At 38.4% G+C, this 24184-nt stretch overlaps 1 protein-coding gene across 10 annotated transcripts in view; it reads right to left on the bottom strand.

The window, feature by feature from the left end:
* Nucleotides 1-24184, bottom strand: part of NAA35 (N-alpha-acetyltransferase 35, NatC auxiliary subunit) — a 101145-nt gene that overhangs the window by 61281 nt on the left and 15680 nt on the right. For all 10 annotated transcript variants that reach the window (XR_014817737.1, XR_014817738.1, XM_021064640.2 and 7 more), the window contains exons 4-6: nucleotides 21319-21433; nucleotides 20458-20532; nucleotides 18122-18289 (exon numbers count right to left, since the gene is read on the bottom strand). Coding sequence is in view for 4 of the 10 variants with exons in the window: in XM_021064640.2 (XP_020920299.1) it covers nucleotides 18122-18289; nucleotides 20458-20532; nucleotides 21319-21433 (358 nt within the window). In the remaining 6 variants the exon portion in view is untranslated. The remainder of the gene's footprint in view (nucleotides 1-18121; nucleotides 18290-20457; nucleotides 20533-21318; nucleotides 21434-24184) is intronic.

Consider the following 24184-nt stretch of genomic DNA (forward strand, 5'->3'; position numbering starts at 1 on the left):
TTTTTTCCTTTTGGCTGTGCCTGTGGCATGCGAAAATACCCAAGCCTGGGATCAAACCTGCGCCACAGCAGGGATAATACCAATCCCCAGCCAGCTAAGCCTCCAGGGAACTCTGAGGTGGGGACTTTTAAAAGCTACATTTTTTTGGTTGTTGTTGGTCTTTTCTAGGGCTGCACCTGTGGCATGTGGAGGTTCCTAGGCTAGGGGTCCACTTGGAGCTGCAGCTACCAGCCTGTACCACAGCAACGCAGGATCCAAGATGCGTCTGTGACCTACACCACAGCTCACGGCAACGCTAGATCCTTAACCCACTGAGCAAGGCCAGGGATCGAACTCACAACCTCATGGTTCCTAGTCAGATTTGTTAACCACTGAGCCACGATGGGAACTCCCCAAAACTACATTCTTATAAATCAGGAAACTGAGGCATAGAAAGGTTCAATTTCCACAAAGTAGTAAGTGACAGAGTAAGAACACAAACTCAGGTCTCATTCCCCAAAGGCTTTTTTAACTTTTACTTGGAAAAAAATTCAGATTACAGAAATAGTAGAGAAGTCCCATATTCCCTCCACCCATAGTACCCAAATGATAACATTAAATCACATTTACATTATAATTCTCTTATTTTTTTCTCCTGAAACCTTTGAGACTATGTTGCAGACTATGATATCCCTTTCTAAATACCAGAGTTCTTTACTAAAAACAAAAACCATTTTCTTACATAATCACAGCACAATTACCAAGTCAGGAAACTGGGTCTCTTTAACTGGGAACATTTCCTTCGTCCTTATATTTCATGCTCTGACATTTTGGAACAATACAAGCCAAAGTTATTTTGTGGGTGTCTCTCAATGTGGGTTTGTTTTATGTTTTTCCAAAATTAAATTAATGTCATATCTGATAGAATACCACAGAAGTGATGTTGTATCCTTAGATTACAAGATACATGGTCATCTCAAGATACATGGTGCTGACTTATTACTGGTGATGTTAATTCTGACCATTTAGCTCTTAGCTAAATGTCTGCCAAGTTTCTTCACGTAAACTTATCATTTTCTCTGTAACTAATAAAAACCTTGTGTGAAAATACACCAAGGCTAGGTACAAATCTTACGTCTCAATATATTTTTGTCTACTAGTTTTAGCATCCTTTGCTGACCTCTGCCAGAAATAATTCTTCAAAACCTGTATCCTCAACATGATGGCTATGCAAATAAAAACAATGAGGTAGACCTACTTACACGTGTTGGTATACACAGAAACCTGGTCTCTAGGCTTTGTGGGAAAATGTAAGTTGCCAACAGTCTACATAATTCCATCATGTAAAGTAAAACACACAGAGGTACATATCATAGAAAATATTTGGAAAGACAGACCAAATGGATAACAGTGTTTTACTCTTTGCCAGGCAAACCAGTAAGTTTTAGGATTTCATTTATTTATTGTTGTATTAAAAATATATTCAGCAGAGTTCCCTGGTGGCCCTAGCAGGTTAAGGATCAGGTGTTCAATGCTGTAGCCTGGGTCACTGCTGTGGCATGGGTTTGATCCTTGGCCTGGGAACGTCTGCATGCTGCAGGAGCAGAGAGAGAGAGAGAGAGAGAGAGAGAGAGAGAGAGAGAGAGAGGAACAGGGAGAGAGAGAGGGGGAAAGAAAGAGAAAGAGAAAGAAAGAAAGAAAGAAGGAAAGAAAGAAAGAAAGAAAGAAAGAAAAGAAAAGAAAGAAAGAAAGAAAGAAAGAAAGAAAGAAAAGAAATATGTTTGGCTTTAAATAAGAGAAAAATCCAACTATGCTGACTTATGTGATGCAGATTTAGAACATGCCAAATAACATGAATATTAAAAATATTACAGGTAATCTTTCAGTTCCACTATCCTAAGAGTTTATTAGATTTTTACATATGTCACTTTGTGTTCACAAAATGAAGCAATACCTCCAAACATCACATCCATATTCAAACTGCTGTACTACTGAGAGTAAAAGGAGATGCTATCACAATCATACCAGGATGAAAGGTGCCAAGCAGGACTGTTCCATGTAAACCAGCATGTACAGACACCAGCTAAGACAGAACATGCTAAAGAATGGCAGAGAACAAAACTAAAGTCTATCTGGGTAAGTTAGGATATGGGATCCAAGTTTAAAGACAACAGAACTCTGCCCTAAAAGCGTAAGGAGAAGAGAAAAGGCATAAGAGTCAGAAGGAAAATCCTAGGCACAAACATGGGATAATGAAAGAGAATAATATATAGGACCTGCTGAAGAATAAAATGCCAGGGGGAGAAGAGGTGAGTAGGCATATCCTGTTTCATTGTATTTTTCTTTCTTCTTTTTATAGCCACACCTACGGCAAAGGGACGTTCCCAGGCTAGGGGTCAGTTGGAGTGTGGCTGAGGCCTATGCCATAGCCGTAGCAACAGGGGATCCGAGCTGCATCTGTGACCTACACCTCAGCTCACAGCAATACCAGTTCCTTAACCCACTGAACGAGGCCAGGGATCGACCCACATCCTCACAGAGACTACACTGGGTTCTTAATCTGCTGAGCCACAATGGGAATTCCTATTGTATCTTACTTTACTTCACAGATACTGGTTTTGTTTTGAACAAGTTGAAGGTCTGTGGCAACCCTGCATTGACAGATGATGTTTAGCATTTCTTTTTTAGCAATAAAGTTTTTAAAAAGCTATGTACTTTTTTTTTTGACGTAATGCTATTGCATACTTAATAGACTACAGGATAATAAACATAACTTTAACATGCACTGGGAAGCAAAAACATGTGTGTGACTCACTTTACTGCACTATTCACTTTATTGTGGCGGCCTGAAACCATACGTGCAATATCTCTGAGGTAAGCCTATAGTAAGTACCTCACACCTGTAAGAATGGTGATCACCATAAAGACATCAGATAACGAATGCTGGCAAGGATGTGAAGAAACAGCAACTCTTGTGCACTGCTGGGGGGACTATAAACTGGTTCAGCCGCTGTGGGGAACAGTATGGAGATTTGTTTTTGTTTTTTGTTTTTTTTAACAGTATGGAGATTACTCAAAAAAATTAAAAAATAACTACCATCTAATCCAGTAATCGCACTTATTGGTATGTGTGTATTCAAAGGAAATGAAGACAGGTAACTGAAAAGACATGCACTCCCATGTTCACTGCAGCATTATTCTCAAGAGCCAAGGTATGAAAACAACCTAAGTGTCTGTCAATAAATAAACAAATAAAGAAGATGTGGTATTTTTATATAGTAATATTCAGCCATAAGAAAAAAGAGAAATTCTGCCACTTGCAACAACACAAATAGATTTTGAGAACATTATGCTACGTGAGAAAAGTCTGACATAGAAAGACAAATACTATATGATCCCTCTCATATGTGAAATCTGAAAAAACAAAATCATAAAAGCAGAGAGTAAAGTGATATTTACAAGGGACTGGGGATTGCGAAGATGTTTAAGGCTATGAACTAGCAACGAGTACATCACTAAGTCCTGGACACCTAATATACAGTACAGTGATTACAGACAACAAAATCATGTTATAAACATTTTACTTATTAAGAGACATTTTAATATGTCCTAACACTAGAAGAAATGATAATTATGTGATGCAATAGAGGTGATAGCTAATGCTACTACGGCAATCGCTTTGCAATAAAAAAAAGTATCAAATCAACATGCTATTTTTTTTTTTTTTTGCTTTTTAGGGCCGCGCCTGTGGCATATGGAGGTTCCCAGGCTAGGGGCTGAATCGGAGCTGTAGCTGCTGGCCTACACCACAGCCACAGCAACGCTAGACGTGAGCCGCACCGGTTCATCACAGCTCACGGCAATGCTGGATTCTGAACCCACTGAGCAAGGGTGGGGACTGAACCTGCATTCTCATGGATGCTAGTCAGATTCATTAACCACTGAGCCACAGTGCGAACAAATCAACATGCTACTGCTTAAAGTCATATAATGCTGTATTCTATGCAACTCAAATAAAAAAATTAAAAAGTAATAAAAAATGACTAATAAGGTTGAGGCCAGATCACCAACAGAGTTACTCTTAAGGGTTTTGAATTTTATCATGCAGGCAGTAGAAATGCTGGACTTCTGTTTAAATGTGGTATTTCCACTACACCTCTTGAAATCAAGTTTGAACTCCAAAGGACAAAGAGGACAATGAAAACGGAAGGCAACATTCAAGACAGCAGAAGGCAATTTTTGGAAAATGCAAAGTAAATGGACAAAAGAAAACTGACTATGTGAGTGAAAAAAACCTAAACTGACGCCAATGACAAACAAAAACAAAAACAAAAAGCATCCAGGAATTAGAGGAATCAGAGACCTATGAAGGTTAAGACATGGAGCTACAGGAATAAGGGAACTGGATGTCTAAGACTCACATCCTCTGGAGCTCTTAGACTCACATCCTCACCCTGCACAGCAAAGTGACATGCCTATCATTCTTTTTCTAGAACCTGCCACAATGTCCCCTATATGCTAATCGGTAGATAGCACAGGTTAAGGATAGTCACTTTTTCTCTTGAAGGGCCAGATTTCAGGCAGAATCAAGATGGAAGAGGAATAAGACATGGCGCTCACCTTCTCCCACATGAAAAAAAAAAAAAAAAAAACCCCATCTATATGTAGATTGATTCTCACTGAATGCTGGCAGAAGACCCTAAACCTCCAAAAAGGGCAAGAAACCCTCCACATGACTGGGAAGAGCAAAAGGAAAAAAAAGAGAGGAACCGAACCCACACACTGGGAAGCCACTTAACCAACAGGGAGATCAGCTGAGACGGAGGGACCTCAAAGTCACAGAGAAAAGCACAGCAGCTGGAATGAGGAAAGCAAAACAGAGTGAAAGCCGCAAAGACCATCAGTACCACTGCCTCCAGACACCACAGCCTGAGCTGCTCAGGCAGGGGCTGGGTGCTGACACTCAGGCTCCAGAGGCCAGTTCTGGGGAGAGGATAGGTTTGACAGTGTGGAGACAGCCTGAGGGAGCTAGGGAGTGCTGCGCAAAGGGCTGGGGAGCTGAGCGCCACAGCTGAGGGTACCTGGGAGGAGGTCTGGACCCATAGGAGAAACAAGGCGCCACTGTTGGGGAGGGCAGAGCTGCAAACAATGAGGAGTCTCTCGTGCGGGTTATGGGTGACAGTCCCTCCTGCACTGGCTATGGGCGGCGGCACCTCCTGCATGGCTAAGCCTGATGGGGCTCTTCTAGTGTGGTCTATAGGCAGCGGGGGCAAACCACTGTAGTCATCTCTGACTCCAGAGATGGGCATGGCCTGACTCCACTAAGGGTCCTTGAAAAGGCACCCCCTGTAGCCCCAGTCACCTCAGAGGGCACCACAAAGGAAGGCACTGCAACAGAGCACCACCCGTTGTTGCTCTCACTCCCCTGGGAATGTACATGCCCTGCTGCTGCCACTGCCAAATGCTCTGGGCGCCACCTAAACCTGCCAGAGCCTCACTGCCACTTCCCAGGGCCCTGCAACTAGAAACAGCCTGTGCCACCTTTCTGCAGGTCCTTGCTACTATCAATCAGGCACTGGCTACTAGCCCTGCCCATTGCCTCCATCTCGCTGGAAGCACATGCAACATCCTATCAAGGGAACAACAGCCTGCACACACTGAGGAAAGAGACAGCAAGCATCCAAACCCTCACGCCAAAAATAAATAGTTAGCCCTCACAAAATACCCAGGAGCACTCTCACATATAAACAGCCCTCCAAGACTACAGTAGTTGGTTTCCCTAAACTCAAAGAATAAGAAAAATATAAACAAAATAAATAAGATCAGGAACAATTCCCAGCTAAAAGAACAGGAGAAGTCACCTGAAGGAGCAAACAGTAAAACTGACCTTTGCAGTCTAACAGACACCAAATTCGAAAAGGAGATAGGGAAATACTGAAGGAATTAAGAGTGAATGTGAACAGTAATGCAAACTACTTCAGTAGAAGGTGAAAGATTTGATCAATCTGAAGAGAAACCAGAGTACACAGACTACTTTAGAAATGAGCTAGAAAACATGAGGATCCAAGAAAAATTAGAAAATTCATCTGCAGGAGTTCCCGTCACGGCTCAGCAGTTAGCAAGCCCGACTGGCATCCATGAGGATGTGGGCTCAATCTCTGGCCCCACTCAATGCCGTGAGCTGTGGTGTAGGTCGAAGATGCAGCTCAGATCCCGTGTTGCTGTGGCTCTGGCATAGGCCGGCAGCTACAGCTCCAACTGGACCCCTAGCCTGGTAACCTCCATATGCCACGGGTACAGCCCTAAAAAGACAGGGGTGGCCCTAAAAGGACACAAAGACCAAAAGAAAAGAAAAGGCAATTCATTATTCATTTGCAGAGACACAAAGTAAGCTAAAGGTACTGAAGAGCCCAATGAGTAGTACAGAGCAACAAATCAGTGACTTGCAAGAAAATAATGGAAATCACTCAATCAGGACAGCAGACAGAAAACCAAATGAAAAAGCATGAAATCAATATAAGAGATCTATAGGATAATATAAAGCAGGCCAATCTAGGCCTAATAGGGATTCCAGAAGGAGAAGAAAAAGCAAAGGGGATTGAAAATATATTTTGGGAAATTATGTCTGAAAACATTCCAAATCTAAAGGAAACAGACACTAAGATACAGGAAGCACAGAGGTTTCGACCAAACAAGTTGAACCCAAAAAGGCCCACACCAAGACATATTATAATAAAAACGGCAAAAGTTAAAGAGAGGATTCTAAAAGCAGCAAGAGAAAAACAAAGACTTGGTTATACAGGAACCCCCATAAGGCTATCAGCTGATTTCTCTACAGAAACACTACAGACCAGAAGAGAGTGGCAAGATATATTCAAAGTTCTAAAAGGGAAAAATGTGCAGCTCAGCAGTTAACGAATCTGACTGGCATTCATAGGGCCTCGGGTTTGATCCCTGGCCTTGCTCAGTGGGTTGGGGATCTGGCGTTGCCATGAGCTGTGGTATAGGTTGCAGATGCACCTCGGATCCTGTGTTGCTGTGGTTATCCTGTGAAGCTGGAGCTTTGATTTGACCCCTGGCCTGGGAACCTCCATATGCCGTGGGTGTGACCCCAAAAAGACCAAAAAAAAAAAAAAAAAAAAAAAAGAGGAGGATATTACAATTGTCAATATACATGCCCCTAATATAGGAGCACCCAGATACATACAACAAATACTAAAAGACATAAGAGGAGAAACTGATGGGAATACAGTAATAGACTTTAACACCCCACTCACATCAATGGACAGATCCTCTAGACAGAAAATCAATAAGGCACAGAGATCCTAAATGACATAATAGAAAAGTTACATTTAACTGATATTTTCAGGACATTATATATTAAAAAAAAAATCAGAATATACATTCAAGTGCACATGGAACACTTGACTACAGACTCAGGCATGAAAATTACCTTGACAAATTTAAGACTACAGAAAATATTTCAAGTATTTTCTCTGACCAAAATGGCATGAAACTAGAAATCAACCACAGAAAAAGAAATGAGAAAAAACTGACTATATGGAGATTAACCAACATGCTACTAAAAAACCGATGGGTCAATAAGGAAATCAAAAGGGAAAATAAAAAATAACTCAAGACAAATGATAATGAAAACACAACCATTAAAAATCTATGGGATGCTGCACAGGGGAGTTCATAGCAATACAGGCCTTCCTCAAAAAGAAAAATCTCAAATCAACAACTTAACCTACCACCCAAAGAATGAGAAAAAGAAGAACAAAAAAATCCTAAATTCAGGATAAGGAAGGATATCATAAAGATCAGAGAGGAAATGAATAAAATAGATTCTAAAAGCAATAGAAAAAAAAAAAATCAACAAAACCAAGAGTTGGTTCTTTGAAAGGGTAAACAAAATTGACAAATCCCGGGCCAGACTTACCAAGAAGAGAAAAAGAACTCATACAAACAAAATTAGAAATGAAAAAGGAGAAATCTCAATGGATACTGCAGAAATACAAAAAATCCTAAGAGAATACTATGAACAATAACATGCTAACAGAAGTGGACAACTTTATAAAGATAGCCTGTCAAAACTGAATCAATTGAACAGACTGACCACTAGAAATGAAATTGAATATGTAATTAAAACACTCCCTACAAACAAAAGTCCAGGACCGGATGGCTTCACAGGAGAATTCCACCAAACATGCAAAGAAGAACTTATATCCATCCTTCTTAAGCTTTTCCAAAAGGCTGAAGAAGAAGGAATAAACCCAAAGACATTCTATGAAGCCACCATCACCCTAATACCAAAACCAAAGATACTACCAAAAAAGAAAATTAGGAGTTCCCGTCATTGCTCAGCAGAAACAAATGTGACTAGCATCCATGAGGACACAGGTTCCATCCCTGGCCTTGCTCAGGGGGTTAAGGATCCGGCAATGCTGTGAGCTGTGGTGTAGGTTGCAGATGTGGCTTTGATCTGGCATTGCTGTGGCTGTGGTGTAGGCCAGCAGCTGTAGCTCTGATTGGACCCCTAGGCTGGCAATCTCCACATGCCACAGGCGTGGCCCTAAAAAGTCCCCCCCCCCAAAAAAAAAATTATAGGCCAGTATTTTTGATGAATATAGACACAAAAACTCTCAACAAAGTTTTAGCCAACCGAATCCAGCAACATATAAAAAAGATCATACACCATGACCAAATGGGATTCATCCCAAGTTCACAAGGATGGTTCAACATATACAAAGCAATCAATGTCATACACATGAACAAAAGAAAGGTCAAAACCCATATGATCATCTCAATAGATGCAGAGAAAGATCTGACAAAATCCAACATCCATTCGTGATAAAAATTCTTACCAAAGTGGGTAGAGAGGGAACATACATTAACATAATAAAAGCCGTTTTATGACAAACCCACAGCCAATATAATACTCAACGGAGAAAAGCTGAAAGCCTTCCTGTTAAAATCTGGAAGAAGACAAGGATGCTACCTCTCACCACTTTTATTCAACAGCTACAGCAATCAGACAAAAGAAATTAAAGGTATCCAAATTGGAGCAGAAGAGGTAAAACTGTCACTTTATGCAGATGACATGACACTAAAGAAAACTCTAAGGATTCCACACAAAAATTACTCAAATTGATCAATGAATTCAGCAAAGTAGCAGGATATAAGATCAACATTCTGAAATTGGCTGCATTTTTGTATACTAACAATGAGACATTAGAAAAAGAATATAAAGAAAAAACCTTTAAAAATCACACCCCCCAAAATTAAATACCTAAGAATAAAACTGACCAAGGAAGTGAAAGACTTATATACTGAGAACTATAAAAATATTAATCAAGGAAATTAAAGAGGATTCAAAGAAATGGAAAGATAGTCCATGCTCCTGGATTGGAAGAATTATCATCACTAAAATGGCCATACTACCCTACCCAAAGCAATCTACAGATTCAATGAAATTCCTATCAAATTACCAATGACTTTTTTTTTTTTTTCCTGTCTTTTTAGGGCCATACCCAGGCTACGCGTCCAATCAGAGCTACAGCTGCTGGCCTATACCACAGCCATGCCAGATCTGGGCTGCATCTGTGACCTACACCACAGCTTGCAGCAACACTGGATCCTTAACCCACTGAGCGAGGTCAGGGATTGAACCCGCAACCTCATGGTTCCTAGTCAGATTCGCTTCTGCTGTGCCACGACAGGAACTCCCCAATGACATTTATCATGATTATTATTTTTTAATAGTTATTTCCCCAATAACCAATGACATTTTCACAGAACTAGAACAAAACAATCCAAACATTTATATGGAACCATAAAAGACCCAGAATTGCTAAAGCAATTCTGAGGAACAAAAACCGAGCAGGAGGCATAACTCTCCCAGACTTCAGACAATATTACAAAGCTACAGTAATCAAGATGGTATGGTATTGGTACAAAAACAGACATACAGACCAATGGAACAGAATAGAGAACCCAGAAATAAACTCTGACACCTACGGTCAATTAATCTTCAACAGAGGAGACAATATAAAGTGGGAAAAAGTCTCTTCATGGAGTGGTGCTGGGAAAACTGGACAGCCACATATATATATATATATCAATGAAAGTGGAACACACCCTCACACCATGCACAAAAATAAACTCAAAACTCAAAACAGCTTAAAGATTTAAACTTAAGACACCATAGGCAAAACATTTTCTGACATCAACTGTAGAAATGTTTTCTTAGGTCTCCCAAGGCAACAGAAGTAAAAACAAAAATAAACCAATGGGAGCTAATCAAAGTTACAAACTTTTGCACAGCAAAGGAAACCAAAGAATAACCAAAAAGACAACCTATGGAAGGGAGGAAATAGTTTTAAATGATGCAACTGACAAGGGCTTAATCTCAACCAACTCAAAAACTCAACGGCAAAAAAACAAGCAACCGATCTGAAAAATGGGCCAAAGACCTGAACAGACATTTCTCCAAAGAAGACATCCAGATGGCCTACAGGCACATGCAAAAATGCTCAGCATCACTAATTACTGGAGAGATGCAAAGCAAAACTTTGAGGTACCACTTCGTACTGGTCAGAATGGCCATAATTAGCAAGTCTGCAAGTAACAAATGCTGCAGAAGGTGCAGAGAAAAGGCAGCCCTCCACACTGTTGGCAGGCATGTAAACCACTATGGTACAACCACTATGGAAAACAGGATGGAGGTAACTCAGAAAACTAAATATAGAACTACCATATGGGAGTTCCCGTTGTGGCTCAGTGGTTAAAGAATCCAACTAGGAACCATGAGGTTGTGGGTTCGATCCCTGGCCTTGCTCAGTGGGTTAAGGATCCAGCGTTGCCGTGAGCTGTGGTATAGGTTGCAGACATGGCTCGGATCCCGTGTTGCTGTGGCTCTGGCGTAGGCTGGCAGCTACAGCTCCGATTGGACCCCTAGCCTGGGAATCTCCATATGCTGTGGGAGCGGCCCAAGAAATGGCAAAACGACAAAAAAAAAAAAAAAAAAAAAAAAAAAAAAAAAAAAACCCTACCATATGATCCAGCAATCCCACTCCTGGGCATGTATCTGGACAAAACTTTCACTGAAAAAGATACATGCACTCCTATGTTCACTGCAAAACTATTCACAATAACTAAGACATAGAAACACCTAAATATCCGTTGACAAACGAATGGATTAAGAAGATGTAGTACAAATACACAATGGAATACTACTTAGCCATAAAAAGGAACAAAATGATGCCATTTGCAGCAACATGGATGGAACTGAAGACTCTCATACGAGGTGAAGTAAGTCAGAAAGAGAAAGACAAGTACCATATGATATCAATTATATCTGGAATCTAATACATGGCACAAATGAACCTATCTACTGAAAAGAAACTCATGGACATGGAGAACAGACCTGTGGTTGCTGAGGGGGAGGGTGTGGGACAGACTGGGAGTTTGGGGTTAGTAGATGCAAACCATAGCATTTGGAGTAGATAAGCAATGAGGGAACTATATCTAATCAATTGTGATGGAACATGTGGAGGATAGCCTGAGAAAAAGCATGTGTGTGTGTGTGTATACATATACACACCCCCCCCCAGTGTGTATATATATGCATGTGTGTCACACCCAGTATATATATACACACACACACACACACCCCCAGTCATACATATATATATATACATGTATGACTGGGTCACTTTGCTGTACAGCAGAAATTGACAGAACACTGTAAATCAATGATAATTTAAAAAAACTTGTTAAGGGCCAGATTTTATGCATGCATGAATGTACAGGCCAAATGGCAAAATGGAGAATACTGAGTAGGTACTTCAATAGCAATTTAAACATAATCATTTAAAAGGCAAAAAAAAAAAAAAAAAATCTTAGTTTAAGGATCATAAAAACACAGGCAGCAGGATTGGTCTGCAGGATGCAGTTTGCTGAGGACTTCCTGAAGGTTTAGATGTGGGGTGTGGGAGAAAAAGAAGTTAAGGATGACTCCAGGTTTCCGGTCTCCACAAGGGGAATAACGGAGTTCCATGTGCTGAGACTGAGAAGACTGCAGAAGAAAGAAGTTGGAAGCAAAGGGGAAATTCAGCAGCTTCATTTTGGAAATGTTATGCTTGACACCCAAGTGTGAATATAGAATAGGTAGCAGTATACATGAGTATGAGATTTAGGAAACAAGTCTAGTTTAAAAATATCAAGTTGGCCTCATTAGCAAAGAGAGAATTTTAAAATATAAAACTGCATGAGATCATAGACAGTATAGACCAAGAGGTGTAAAGACTAAGCCTGAGCCACCGCAGTATTTAGAGCTGTGTGCTGCATAACTGCTGAGCACTTGAAATGAGACTAGTTCAAACTGGGATATGCAATATATATCAGATTGAGAATATTTAGTATAAAAAATACAAAATATTTCATTAATTTCCCCCCAAATATTTGGACCAATTTATACTCTTCCCACCAGTGAAAAGGAGGGTCTGTTTTATTGTTCTGCGACAAGTTTCAGGTTGTCTCAAATTTATACTTTCAAAGGACAAAAAAATATATACATCTGGTTTTAATATACATTTTTGAATTACTAGTGTGTTGTTTAAAAATTCTTTTCCCATAATTTTGTAAGCCATGTGCATTTCCTGTTTTGTAAATTGTTTGTCTCTTCCCCCATTTCTTTCTTTTGTCTTTTCGAGGGCCGCCCCTGCAGCATATGGAGGTTCCCTGGCTAGGGGTCTAATCAGCACTGCAGCCGCCAGCCTACGCCACAGCCACAGCAATGCGGGACCCAAGTCGAATCTGCAACCTACACCACAGCTCACGGCAACGCTGGATCCTTAACCCACTGATCGAGGCCAGGGATCGAACCTGCAACCTCATGGTTCCTAGCTGGATTCGTTAACCACTGAGCCACAACGTCTTCCCCCATTTCTAAAGTCTAAGTGGTAGGCAGAGAATATGCTACCATTAGTGTCTTGCCCACCTTTACACAGAAGTGGGTAGTAATACTATATGAAAAACAGACTGGGCTAATACTATGTGTTGGTTTACTCCATATTGATTATATACTGAAATATTATTTTTGATACATTGTGCTAAATAAATAAAATGTCACTAAAATTAATTTCCCCCATGGCCACTAGAACAATTTAAATTATGCATGTGGATTATATTATATTCCTACTGGATACCAGTTTAAAGAATGAGATGACAAACTAGAGCAATCGATTAGGTGCGAAACCAGTATAAAGCACATTATCAAAAGCCAAGAAAATAATCTGTCTCAAAGATGGAGTGATCAACTATGTCGAAATCTTCTTAAAGATCAAGTTTAGGACCAAACATTAACCACTGGGTCTCTGACAAACGTTAAGTTTGTGGAACCTACACATTCAAAGTCTGAGTAGAGTAGATTAACAAAGAAAAGAGGAGGGAACCAGAGACAGTGGGTATGGATACCTCTTAGGATACTGACTGTAAAGAAGAACTGCGATCTAGGGCAGAAGCTAAAGCACAAGGTTGTGCCATGAAATGGGATTTATAACACAGAGGAACATAAGTAAAGCATGTTGGTATGGTGATGGGAATGATCCAGTAGAGCAACAAACTCATTATGCAAGGGACCGAGGTGAGAATTGCTAGAGCAGTATCTTCAAATGTAAAACAGAATAGGGGATCTTATGCAAAAGCAGAAGGGGTCACCTTTATATAGGAGGACAGAAAGTTTATCTACATAATAGAAAGGCATGGAGTTCCCTTCGTGGTGCAGTGGTTAACGAATCCGACTAGGAACCACGAGGTTGCGGGTTCAGTCCCTGGCCTTGCTCAGTGGGTTAACGATCTGGCGTGGCCGTGAGCTGTGGTGTAGGTTGCAGACACGGCTCGGATCCCGCGTTGCTGTGGTTCTGGCGTAGGTTTGGCAGCTGCAGCTCCAATTTGACCCCTAGCCTGGGAACTTCCATATGCCACGGGAGCGGCTCAAGAAATAGCAAAAAAAAAAAAAAAAAAAAGAAGAAAGGCAGCAAAATAGAGGCCACTATGCAGGTAAGTGGGAAGAGTGCTTCTATTCATTCAGACCTTTACTCTAATGTATTTGGGTATAAAGTGTCCACATCTAATAATTTCTTTAAGGCTGAATTTTAGAGGTTAACTAACTAGTTAAAATGGTTATCAGGAGTTCCCATCGTGGCGCAGTGGTTAATGAATCTGACTAAGAACCATAAGGTTGGGGGTTCAGTCCCTGCCCTTGCTCAGTGGGTTAACGATCTGGCGTTGCCGTGAGCTGTGGTGTAGGTTGCAGACGCGGCTCGGATCCTGCGTTGCTGTGGCTCTGGCGTAGGCCAGTGGCTGCAGCTCCAATTCGACCCCTAGCCTGGGAACCTCCATATGACGCGGGAGTGGCCCAAAGAAATAGCAAAAAGACAAAAAAAAAAAAAAAAAAAAAAAAAAAATGGTTATCAACATGTTAAGATTCCTGATATATGGACCACTAAACTGTTTTCCAAAACAGCTGTGCTAATGCATACGCCCACTAGCAAAAAACCAAAGTGCCATCTTATACTGCATCCTTAACGACACTGAATATTCTCTTTAAAAAAATTTGTAGATGAAAACTAATTATTTTGTTTTTCTTGGATTACACTGAGCCTAAATTTTGTTTTATTTTATTTTTTTGCGGGGGAGGTGCAGATTTCCAACCTAGAGGTTGAGTTGGAGCTACAGCTGCTGGCCTACACCACAGCTCATCAAAACACTGAATTCTTAACCCCCTGAGTGAGGCCAGGGATTGAATCTGCATCCTCATGGATACTAGCCGGGTTCATAACCTGCTGAGCCACAAAAGGAACTCGCTGAGCCTAAATTTTTAAAACGTTACAGCCATTTGATAACCTTCTTCCATGAACAGGCTACTTAATTTATTGTCCATTTTTTTTCCCTTTAGGATTCCACCCATTAGTAAGTCCTCTCCTTTAGGACTCCACCCATTAGTAAGTCCTTTACCCTGAGAACATGCAGAATTTTGACTGCAATTACTTCTATCATAAAAATTTTTTTATTTAAAAAGGAGGTAATACAGGCACATAACAAAAATTTCAGCAATACAGATATACATTCTGATCTTCATTAACCTAGTAATCTTCTTATATAAGATTTAACAACCTATCTCATTTGAAAAAAAAGAAAACAAAAATGTTAGCAAGCTACGCATGCTTTTCTACCCCTGAGTTATATTAATTTGGAGAGCTAATCTTACCTGCATAAGTAAATCTATCTCTTCCTTCGTAAAGGGTGGACAATATTTGGCTATACAAGTGTAGTGTCATTTAATGAGCCTCTTATTGATGGACATTAAATAATTTCCAGACTTTAGTTACTACAAACAATATTATAATTGTAGCCTAAATTCCTAAGAGTGAAACTGCTGAAAATAGACATGAATTTTGTTACAGATATTACCGAACTGCTCTTTTAAACAGTTGTATGAATTTATACCTCTATCAAAAATGTATGACTCTTGCTTATACTGGAATCCTGTCCTAATATATATGGACGGAATGCAAGTTCAAAATCATCATTTTTGTAGCTAACAGAGCGAAGATTAAGCTAAGCAAGTATTATCAATGGATACCAACTATGTGGGGGGGAATTTTAATGAGCAGGATATTTATATGATCTTAAAGTGTTTCCCTACAGACTGCTTAATATGTCTATAAGATTAAAAACAGTAACCATATAGTAATCAGAAAACACCTTGATGGAGTGATAAAAATCACAGCACCACTGAGAAGGAGATGGACATGGTACATCTCAGATGTGATACCAAAAGAAGGACACAATTACTCATCATACTCCAGCCAGGACTGCATAATCTAAATCTAATCACGAGGAAAGCAGACAAACCCCAAGTGAGGAACATTCTTACTTAAAAAAAAAAAAAAAAAAAAAAAAAAGGCAAAGTAGGAGAGAGCTGTGATTTCTAAAAATACTAAATGTCATGGGGCTGAGGAACTGTTGAGGATTAAAGGACACTAAAGAGCTAGGCAACTAAATACAGGACATGATCCTAGACTGGATCGCATGCTGCAGGGGGAAAATACCAAGAAGAACATTATTGAGCCAAATGACAGAAATGGAATATGGGTAGTGGACTGGTATTATACATTAGTGAGATTGAGAACTGTGCTGTAATTGTATATGAGGACCCTTTTCTTATGAGATGCATACTGAGGGGTTTCGGGGAAGGTCATAATGTACACAACTTATTTTCCAATGGTTCAGGAAAAAAAAAATGTATATACATACGTGGAGAGAAGTGAAAAAATAAATGGGACAACAGGTTAAAAACAGCCGAATCTGGGTGTTCTGTGTGCTGTTACTGTAACTGCTGTTATTTTGAAATTATTTCCAAATAAACTTTTAAAAAAAGATGAAAATGAGGAAAACAATGACTACCCACCTCTCTTTCTCACATACACACACACAGGCATGTGCCTGTTTTCCCACCCTCATCAACATGGTATACTATAAAAAATTTCTAATCTTTGCCAATAACAGGTAAAAAAAAAATGGTATCTCACAGTTTCAATTTGCATTTCTAAAGTAAGGTTAAGCATCTTAAAATATTTAAGGGTCGTTTTATTTCTGTAAGCTGTCTTCTGATTTTTTTAACAACTTTTTACACTTAAAATATTTCACCTATCTATAATTCACTTTGATCATGTTATAAACTGAATGTTTTTAACTTCCCTCAACTTCCCAAATTCATATGTGAAGTTCTAATGCTCAATGTGATAGCATTTGGAAGTGGTCCTTTGGGAGAACTCAGAGATCTTTACCAAAAAGTTGTAAGGCTTAAAAAAAATAAAGTAAAAAAAACGAGGAGGAACCTATAGATTAAGACTTAAAACAGATCAATTAATTGCAATAAACGGACTGAATGTATCCCCTCAAAATATATACTTAAAGGTGAAGCAGCAAATCTGCTGTTGCCTTGATCTAAGACTTCTTAGCCTCCAGAACTATGAGAAATAAATTGTTGATAAGCCACCCAGGCTAAAGTATTCTGTTGTGGCAGCCCAAACGAACTAAGGTAGATATAAAACGATGAATTAATTTTCAAGAGTGCTAAGCAACTGTTTCAGTTCTACTGGTTAAATAAATCTTTTCTCTGACCCACTGATTTTTGATGTCCTTTTAGGTATACTTCAAGAATGTACTTAAAATAACTTGTATGTCTCTTCTCAATTATTAACTCAAACTCATCTTTTAAAAAATTCCAACCAAATGGATAAGATTTTCCATAATGATCCACATATCAATTCAAACATGTAGCTAAATAACCAATGAGTATCTAAGTACAGAGTATTTCCTAAATAGCTCATGAGCTACATATTCAAGTGTGGAAATCACATTAGGCATGTATTTGATTATTCTCATAACACAAAATAAATTTAGAAAAGCTTTACACTGAACCATTGCTGGAGCCTAAGATATTTATTTCGGATCAGTAATGGCGTAAAAAGAAACTTTACAATTTCAACAAACAGAAGAATTAAATAAAAATAATCACTTAATAATTTCAAATGCCATCTCATCTCCCCTTAAAGTATCACTATCTGAAATCTTTTTTTAATGATAAAAAGAAAAAAATCTTTCTATGTCTAAAATGCACAATACTTATCAGGTTGAAATTCTTAGTATTGAGTGGAAGAAAACATTTATACTATGAATTATTCTTCATAACTTTGTTTTCCTTAGCTACCTCTTATCCAAAGACTGAGGTATTATAACTCCTGTGTTACAATTTATAAGAGAGTGGAGGGACGAGGCTATTTCTTCTATTTTCTTTGTGAATTTCCACAGCATCCAGAACAAAGTACCTCTGTACATAAATGGATATTCAATCAATGGTACTGACAGAAAGAACACATACAAGATAAAGGCCCTTTCTTGGAGAGAACTGGATTACTTTGGCCAAAATATTTGTAAACTCCAATAGCATTACTTTAAAAAACTGTTTTTATCTATATTCAAAAAATATGTACCACATAATCCTTTAAATACATCATCATGAATAAGGTGGTCAAGGCACTTCAGGAGTCCTTATATTACAAAATCTTACCTCTTCAAAAACAGCAGCTTTATTTACTTTTTCCCTCGCAATGTCACAGATTTTCAAGATTCCCAGAGCAAAAGCTTTCATGGCAGGATCTTCTATAAAGTCTGGATTATGAATGTAAAGGCACGTAAATACTGTCTGTGCCAAGGAATGGCCTTCTAACCATGTTATCTATAAAGACATAAAAGAATGTACATGTTTAAAGTAATACACAGAGTCTGAAAAGTCTGATGCAAAAGTCAAAGCCACAGTGCTACAAATCCAAATAAATATGATTGATCTTAAGTTTAAAAGATGATTAAAAGGGGAGTTTCCATTGTGGCTCAGAGGTAATGAACCCAACTAGGATCCATGAGGATGCAGGTTCCATCCCTGGCCTCATTTGGTGGGTTAAGGATCAGGCATTGCTGTGGCTGTGGTGCAGGCTGGCAGCTGCAGCTCGGATTCAACCCCTAGCCTCGGAACTTTCATATACTGTGGGTTCAGCCCTAAAAAGCAAAAAAATAAAAAGGTTAAAAAGGTCAGAAAAGACATTGATGATTCACTTTTATCGACTGAAATTTTAAGAATTAAAAATCTGATTACCTGAAAGTATGGACATGGCAAGCATTCTTTCAGAATTAACCAGGTTCCTAGCCATTCAACTCTTTTTTCTTCATCCTGACTACTACAAATCCAGTCAAAAGCATCCTATCACTTGGATTACTGCAAAAAACTATGCAATTGTTTTCCTGCCTCATACTTCTACTTCAATATCCCTAGAGGGATCTTTCTAAAACACAAAAATAATCATGCAACACTATTTTATTGAGTGACTACTATGGGCCAAGTACTATGTGCTAGAAGCTAGAATAGCAGCCAAAACTGAGTAATTATTATATTCAAGTACTATGGTAGGTATTTTCATGTATCTTATATCATTTTTTTCCAATACTCTGAGGAAGGTGGTATTTTTCTCCTCTTACATATAGAGAAACAGCATTAAAGAACATAAATAATTTGCCCGTTTGTCAAGTTACGGTTTACATTAAGTCCAAGAATTTCACAAGAGCAAGACAAATGCTACTACATTACAAAATGAGAACTGCACATGAAAACTGCTCTAATTAAGATGTGTATTTTGTATTACTAGCGTGCAGAAGACTTTCCAGACTAAAACCATCTGCCTACTAAAGTCCATACTCCAAGAGCCTCAACTTTTGACAAAAATTTTCCTTCTTGTCTTTTACCCTATTCCATGAGGAATATAAACTGCTAAAGAGTAATAAAACATTTTCTCTGAGGGAAAGAGACAGCTTTGGGTAAAGAAAGATCAGAATTCTGGTTGTGCCGCTTCCTAGCAATGGAATCCTAGGCACACATTTAAGAGTGATACCAGATATCTCACAGAGCTGATGTAAGACCTAAGTGACAAATACACACATCAAAAACGTAACAGAAGTACTCCATAGACACTGGCAACCACTGAATATTTACCGGATGAACAAATAAAGAAATTTTACATTATTCCTAAGGACAATTTAACACCAAGTTTAAAAAAGAAAGGGACAGTCAGAAAGTTAAAGGAAAGGGAGGGGAGTTCCATTGTGGCTCAGTGGAAACGAATCTGACTAGTATCCATGAGGACACAGGTTCAATCCCTGGCCTTGCTCAGTGGGTTAAGGATCTGGCCTTGCCGTGAGCTGTGGTGTAGGTCACAGACATAGCTTGGATCTGGTGTTGCTGTGGCTATGGTGTAGGCCAACGGCTATAGCTCTGATTAGACCCCTAGCCTGGGAATCTCCATATGCCATGGATGTGGCCCTAAAAAGATAAAAGGGGGGGGCAGTACAAACGAGAATTTTCCCACAGTTAAACAACATTGTGTAGGGGAGACATCCTATCCAGCATACATATAAAAATCATTAAAAATTTTTTTTCAAAGTAGGAAATGGCCAGTGTACTACAACTTACCCTAGATTAGGGAAAAAACTTCTCCAGAGCCAATTCAAAGTTCTCTTTGGTTCAATTTCATGCTTATTTATGGAAACTTCTAATTGCAGATTTGCTGCCCTGGGTAACTTGAGAATAAAAAGGGTACTATGGGTAATGGCTATATATCATTGTCTTCTTTGGAAAGACAATGTCCTCTCACTCAGAAAATGAGAACCTAAAATCACCCCAATATAAAGATAAAATGCTATTTCCTATAGCATAACTTGGTTTGCTAATCTTATGTACATTTTACTAGGCCGTGTATTACACATATTTCATATTCAGTGCTGGTATATGCCCTTCTAAGTTTAAATTCGTAAGTCACAGTTTTTAAATTAATCAATGGTATTATTTTTAACTCTTACCAAACAGCAAAAACACGTATCCATTATCCCTATCAATTCAGGCAAAGTGAGGTCTTTAATTTTAATGGTGCCATCCTAAAAAGAAAGTGAAATATGACATATAAGTTTCTAAAAAGTGTATGTATGGTTACTATGTACAGTACATATGTAAAAATATCAATCCTAAGAAAACTCTATCTCATCATCTGATAAAAACTAAGATGCCAAATTAACTCTGTACTCTTAAAAATAATATATCTTAACAGGTTTTCAATATGAAAAATCAAAGTCTAATTTGGGACAGAATAAAGGTCTTTATAAGGAAATAAAAAGTCAAATGAGCAACAACAGTCCAAATTAGTTTTAAGCTTAATACATAGGAAGATTTTTAATTAATCAAAACTATTTACAAAGAAAATAATCATTTAAAAGAAATTTCTCTTAGAAACTGACTAGCTACACTCCTTGACTTATCAAATCTTTCTTCATAAAATATGCAAAATTAAACCCTAAGGCAACTACGAATGCACTTTGAAATCAATTCTGAGTAAATTTCTAGTTCACTACAAGCATTTTACTTAATATATTAATACAAAAAATTTAATCCCTAGGCCAATTAGCCTGGTATCCAAATACATACTCAAATGCCTTCAAAAATTAGTAAAAAAAAAAAAAACAAAAAAAAAACCACACACACAAATCTGGAGGAAGATTTTAAGGAAGACAATAAACAATTAAAATTTCAATAGACACAGATAACTCTTATTTAAATACCTGAGATGCATTTAATAATACTAAGTTTAATTTCCACTATTAATCAAATGTTTTAACACATAAACAACAAACTATAAAAGAAAACACAAAATGCACAATGGTGACTACCTTGATAGCTTGCTCAAAATTGAGAACTTTTCGATTAACCTGGTTTCCAATCATGCCCGCATCCATCTTGGGATCCATCATTTCAATGGCAGACATGGCTTCAAAAAGACCAAATCTGTAAGTAAAAAAAAACTGACTCTATAAATTGTCTGTGAATCTGTAAGCCTACCTAGATTCCCACAATGGTACAAAAATTATTACAGTATTTTATTTTTTTCTTTTTGGCTGTGCCCAAGGCATATGGAAGATCCAGGGCCAGGGATCGAACCTGCGCCACAGCTGTGACAACACTGAATCCTTAATTTGCTGAGTCACCAGGGAATTCCAATTACAGTATTTTAAATAACTACCCTATTCTATGTAATTAGTCTTCCCAACTTGATATCACTCCTATTTCAATTAGATAATCTTCCTTTAACACAAAAATTCTTCCATTTATTTGTCACTCGAATTGTTTTACATGCACCATGGGGGATGAAAACAATTAAATTTTTTTGTTTTCCTTCAGAAAGTTTACACAGTAGAAGTTTATTTATTTATTTATTTATTTATTTATTTATTTTTGTCTTTTTAGGTCCACACCTGCAGCATATGGAAGTTCCCAGGCGAGGGGTCTAATCAGAGCTGTTGCTGCCAGCCTAATACGACACAGCCACCACAACACCAGATCCAGTAGCACCTGCGACCTACACCACAGCTCACAGCAACGCCAGATCCTTAACCCTCTGAGCAAGGCCAGGAATTGAACCTGCAACCTCATGATTCCTAGTCTTTCTGCTGCATCACAACGGGAACTCCTATATATCGGAAGATTTTCGAAAAAAAGATTAACTGATTTACAGTGGATTATATTTTGCCATCTTTAAGTAATTTTCTCTAACTTCTAGTTATGCTTAGAATCATTATCAAATGTAACTTTCATATTTTTTTCCATTTATTTACATCGTGGAAGTCTAAAAATCTGGCACATTACAGTCTATAATACCCAAAGTTTTGGCAATTATGTAAGGAAAAACACATCTAGAAATCCTGATGGTCTGGTATTTATGGCTCACTAGCCACAAAAGCAGATGGTTATGTCGTGTGGACTGACTGGTTAGTGTAACTTTAATTGAGATAGTAAAAAAGAAGAGCCTAAAAGAAAGTTTGATTGGCCTTCGAGCTACTAACTTCCTATTTTGCTTAGTCTAAGCCATTAGGTTACCGGGAAAATAAAGACATCTACCTTGTTATACTAAATAATTTCTCTCAGACAAGCAGCAGTTAAGACATCAAAAAGAGCTTTAAGGAGACACTTTTCCTGAAATCCCTCAAACTTCTTAATGCTTCAATTTAAGATATTCTGACAATGTGAGCAAAAGACAACTCTCTTATAAATCTGATGCAACACTGCAAATCAAAACCCAAATGTTATTTTTCAAAGAGCTTGTCAAGCCAAAAGAGAAAATATGCAAAAATAGAAAATAATTTTTTCAATAAAATAAGAGGGATTCACCAAATATCAAAGATACTATAATGCTATTATAATTAAAAACATCCTAGCACACACAGATCAAGAGAAAATGACCCAAACCCATGTTTTATAGGAATTAAGTATGATAAAGGTGGAATTTCAACTCAGTGGAAAAAGTGGATTAGTCAATAAATGCTATTGATACAGTGGCCAACCACCCTTAAAAAGTAAAATCTTTGATTTACACAATTAAAAAAAAATAAACCCTAGGCAGATTTAAGTTCTAAACCTAAAACAAGCAAACAAACAAAAACCCTTCAATAATTCACAAAGCTACAAAGAAAAAAGTCGATTAACTCCAACTGTGTAAAATATGAAAAATGTATACACAATGATAATAAACCAGTCAGTTAAAATGCTGACAATTGGGAGTTCCCGTTGTGGCGCAGTGGTTAACGAATCCGACTAGGAACCATGAGGTTGCGGGTTCGGTCCCTGCCCTTGCTCAGTGGGTTAACGATCCGGCGTTGCCGTGAGCTGTGGTGTAGGTTGCAGACGCGGCTCGGATCCTGCGTTGCTGTGGCTCTGGCGTAGGCTGGCGGCTACAGCTCCAATTCAACCCCTAGCCTGGGAACCTCTACATGCCGCGGGAGCAGCCCAAAGAAATAGCAAAGAGACAAAAACAAACAAACAAACAAACAAAATGCTGACAATTATCTGAGGTAGTATTTTTAATATAGGCAATTTTGGAAAAGTTAATATCCTGAATATGTCACTCATAAAAATAGGTAAAAGGCAAACAATCCAAAGAAAAATAGGCAGAGGACATGAATGGACAACTAAAAGATAAAAATATAAATTAAATTATTAATGAAAAAATGTTGGGAGTTCCCACTGTGGCACAGCAGTAACGAAACCAACTAGTATCTATGAGAAAGTGGGTTCGATCCCTTGCCTTGCTCAATGGGTTAAGAACCTGTGCTGCCCTGAGCTGTGGTGTAGGTTGCAGACATGGCTCAGATCCTGCACTGCTGTGGTGTAGGCCGGCAGGTACAGCTCTGATTCGACCCTGGTCTGGGAACTTCCTTATGTTGAGGGTGCAGCCCTAAAAAGATTAAAAAAAAAAAAAAAAAAAGTTAAAAGCTACCCAAATTCAAATGTAATCAAGTAATGCAAAACAAAATGATGAAGCGTTTTTGGGGCATAAGAAAATTAAGAAGAAAAAATTAGCATACTCTCATACCATGACTAGTGTGAAAGCATACTGATAAAGACTTTTGTCAGGAAAATTTGGCTGAATCCATTAAGATCCAGTCACTTAATTTCTAGGCTTCTATCCCAAAAACTATTTGCACATGTATATGTACAAAGAGGCTTGTATAAATTAAATTTCTTCAATTCTCCCATGTTACC

Source organism: Sus scrofa, chromosome 10 (assembly GCF_054392235.1).
Source record: "Sus scrofa isolate SSC_HxYL_T2T_F1_AM1 chromosome 10, Sscrofa_HxYL_maternal_Yorkshire_Landrace_v2.0, whole genome shotgun sequence".
Taxonomy (NCBI): Eukaryota; Metazoa; Chordata; class Mammalia; order Artiodactyla; family Suidae; genus Sus; species Sus scrofa.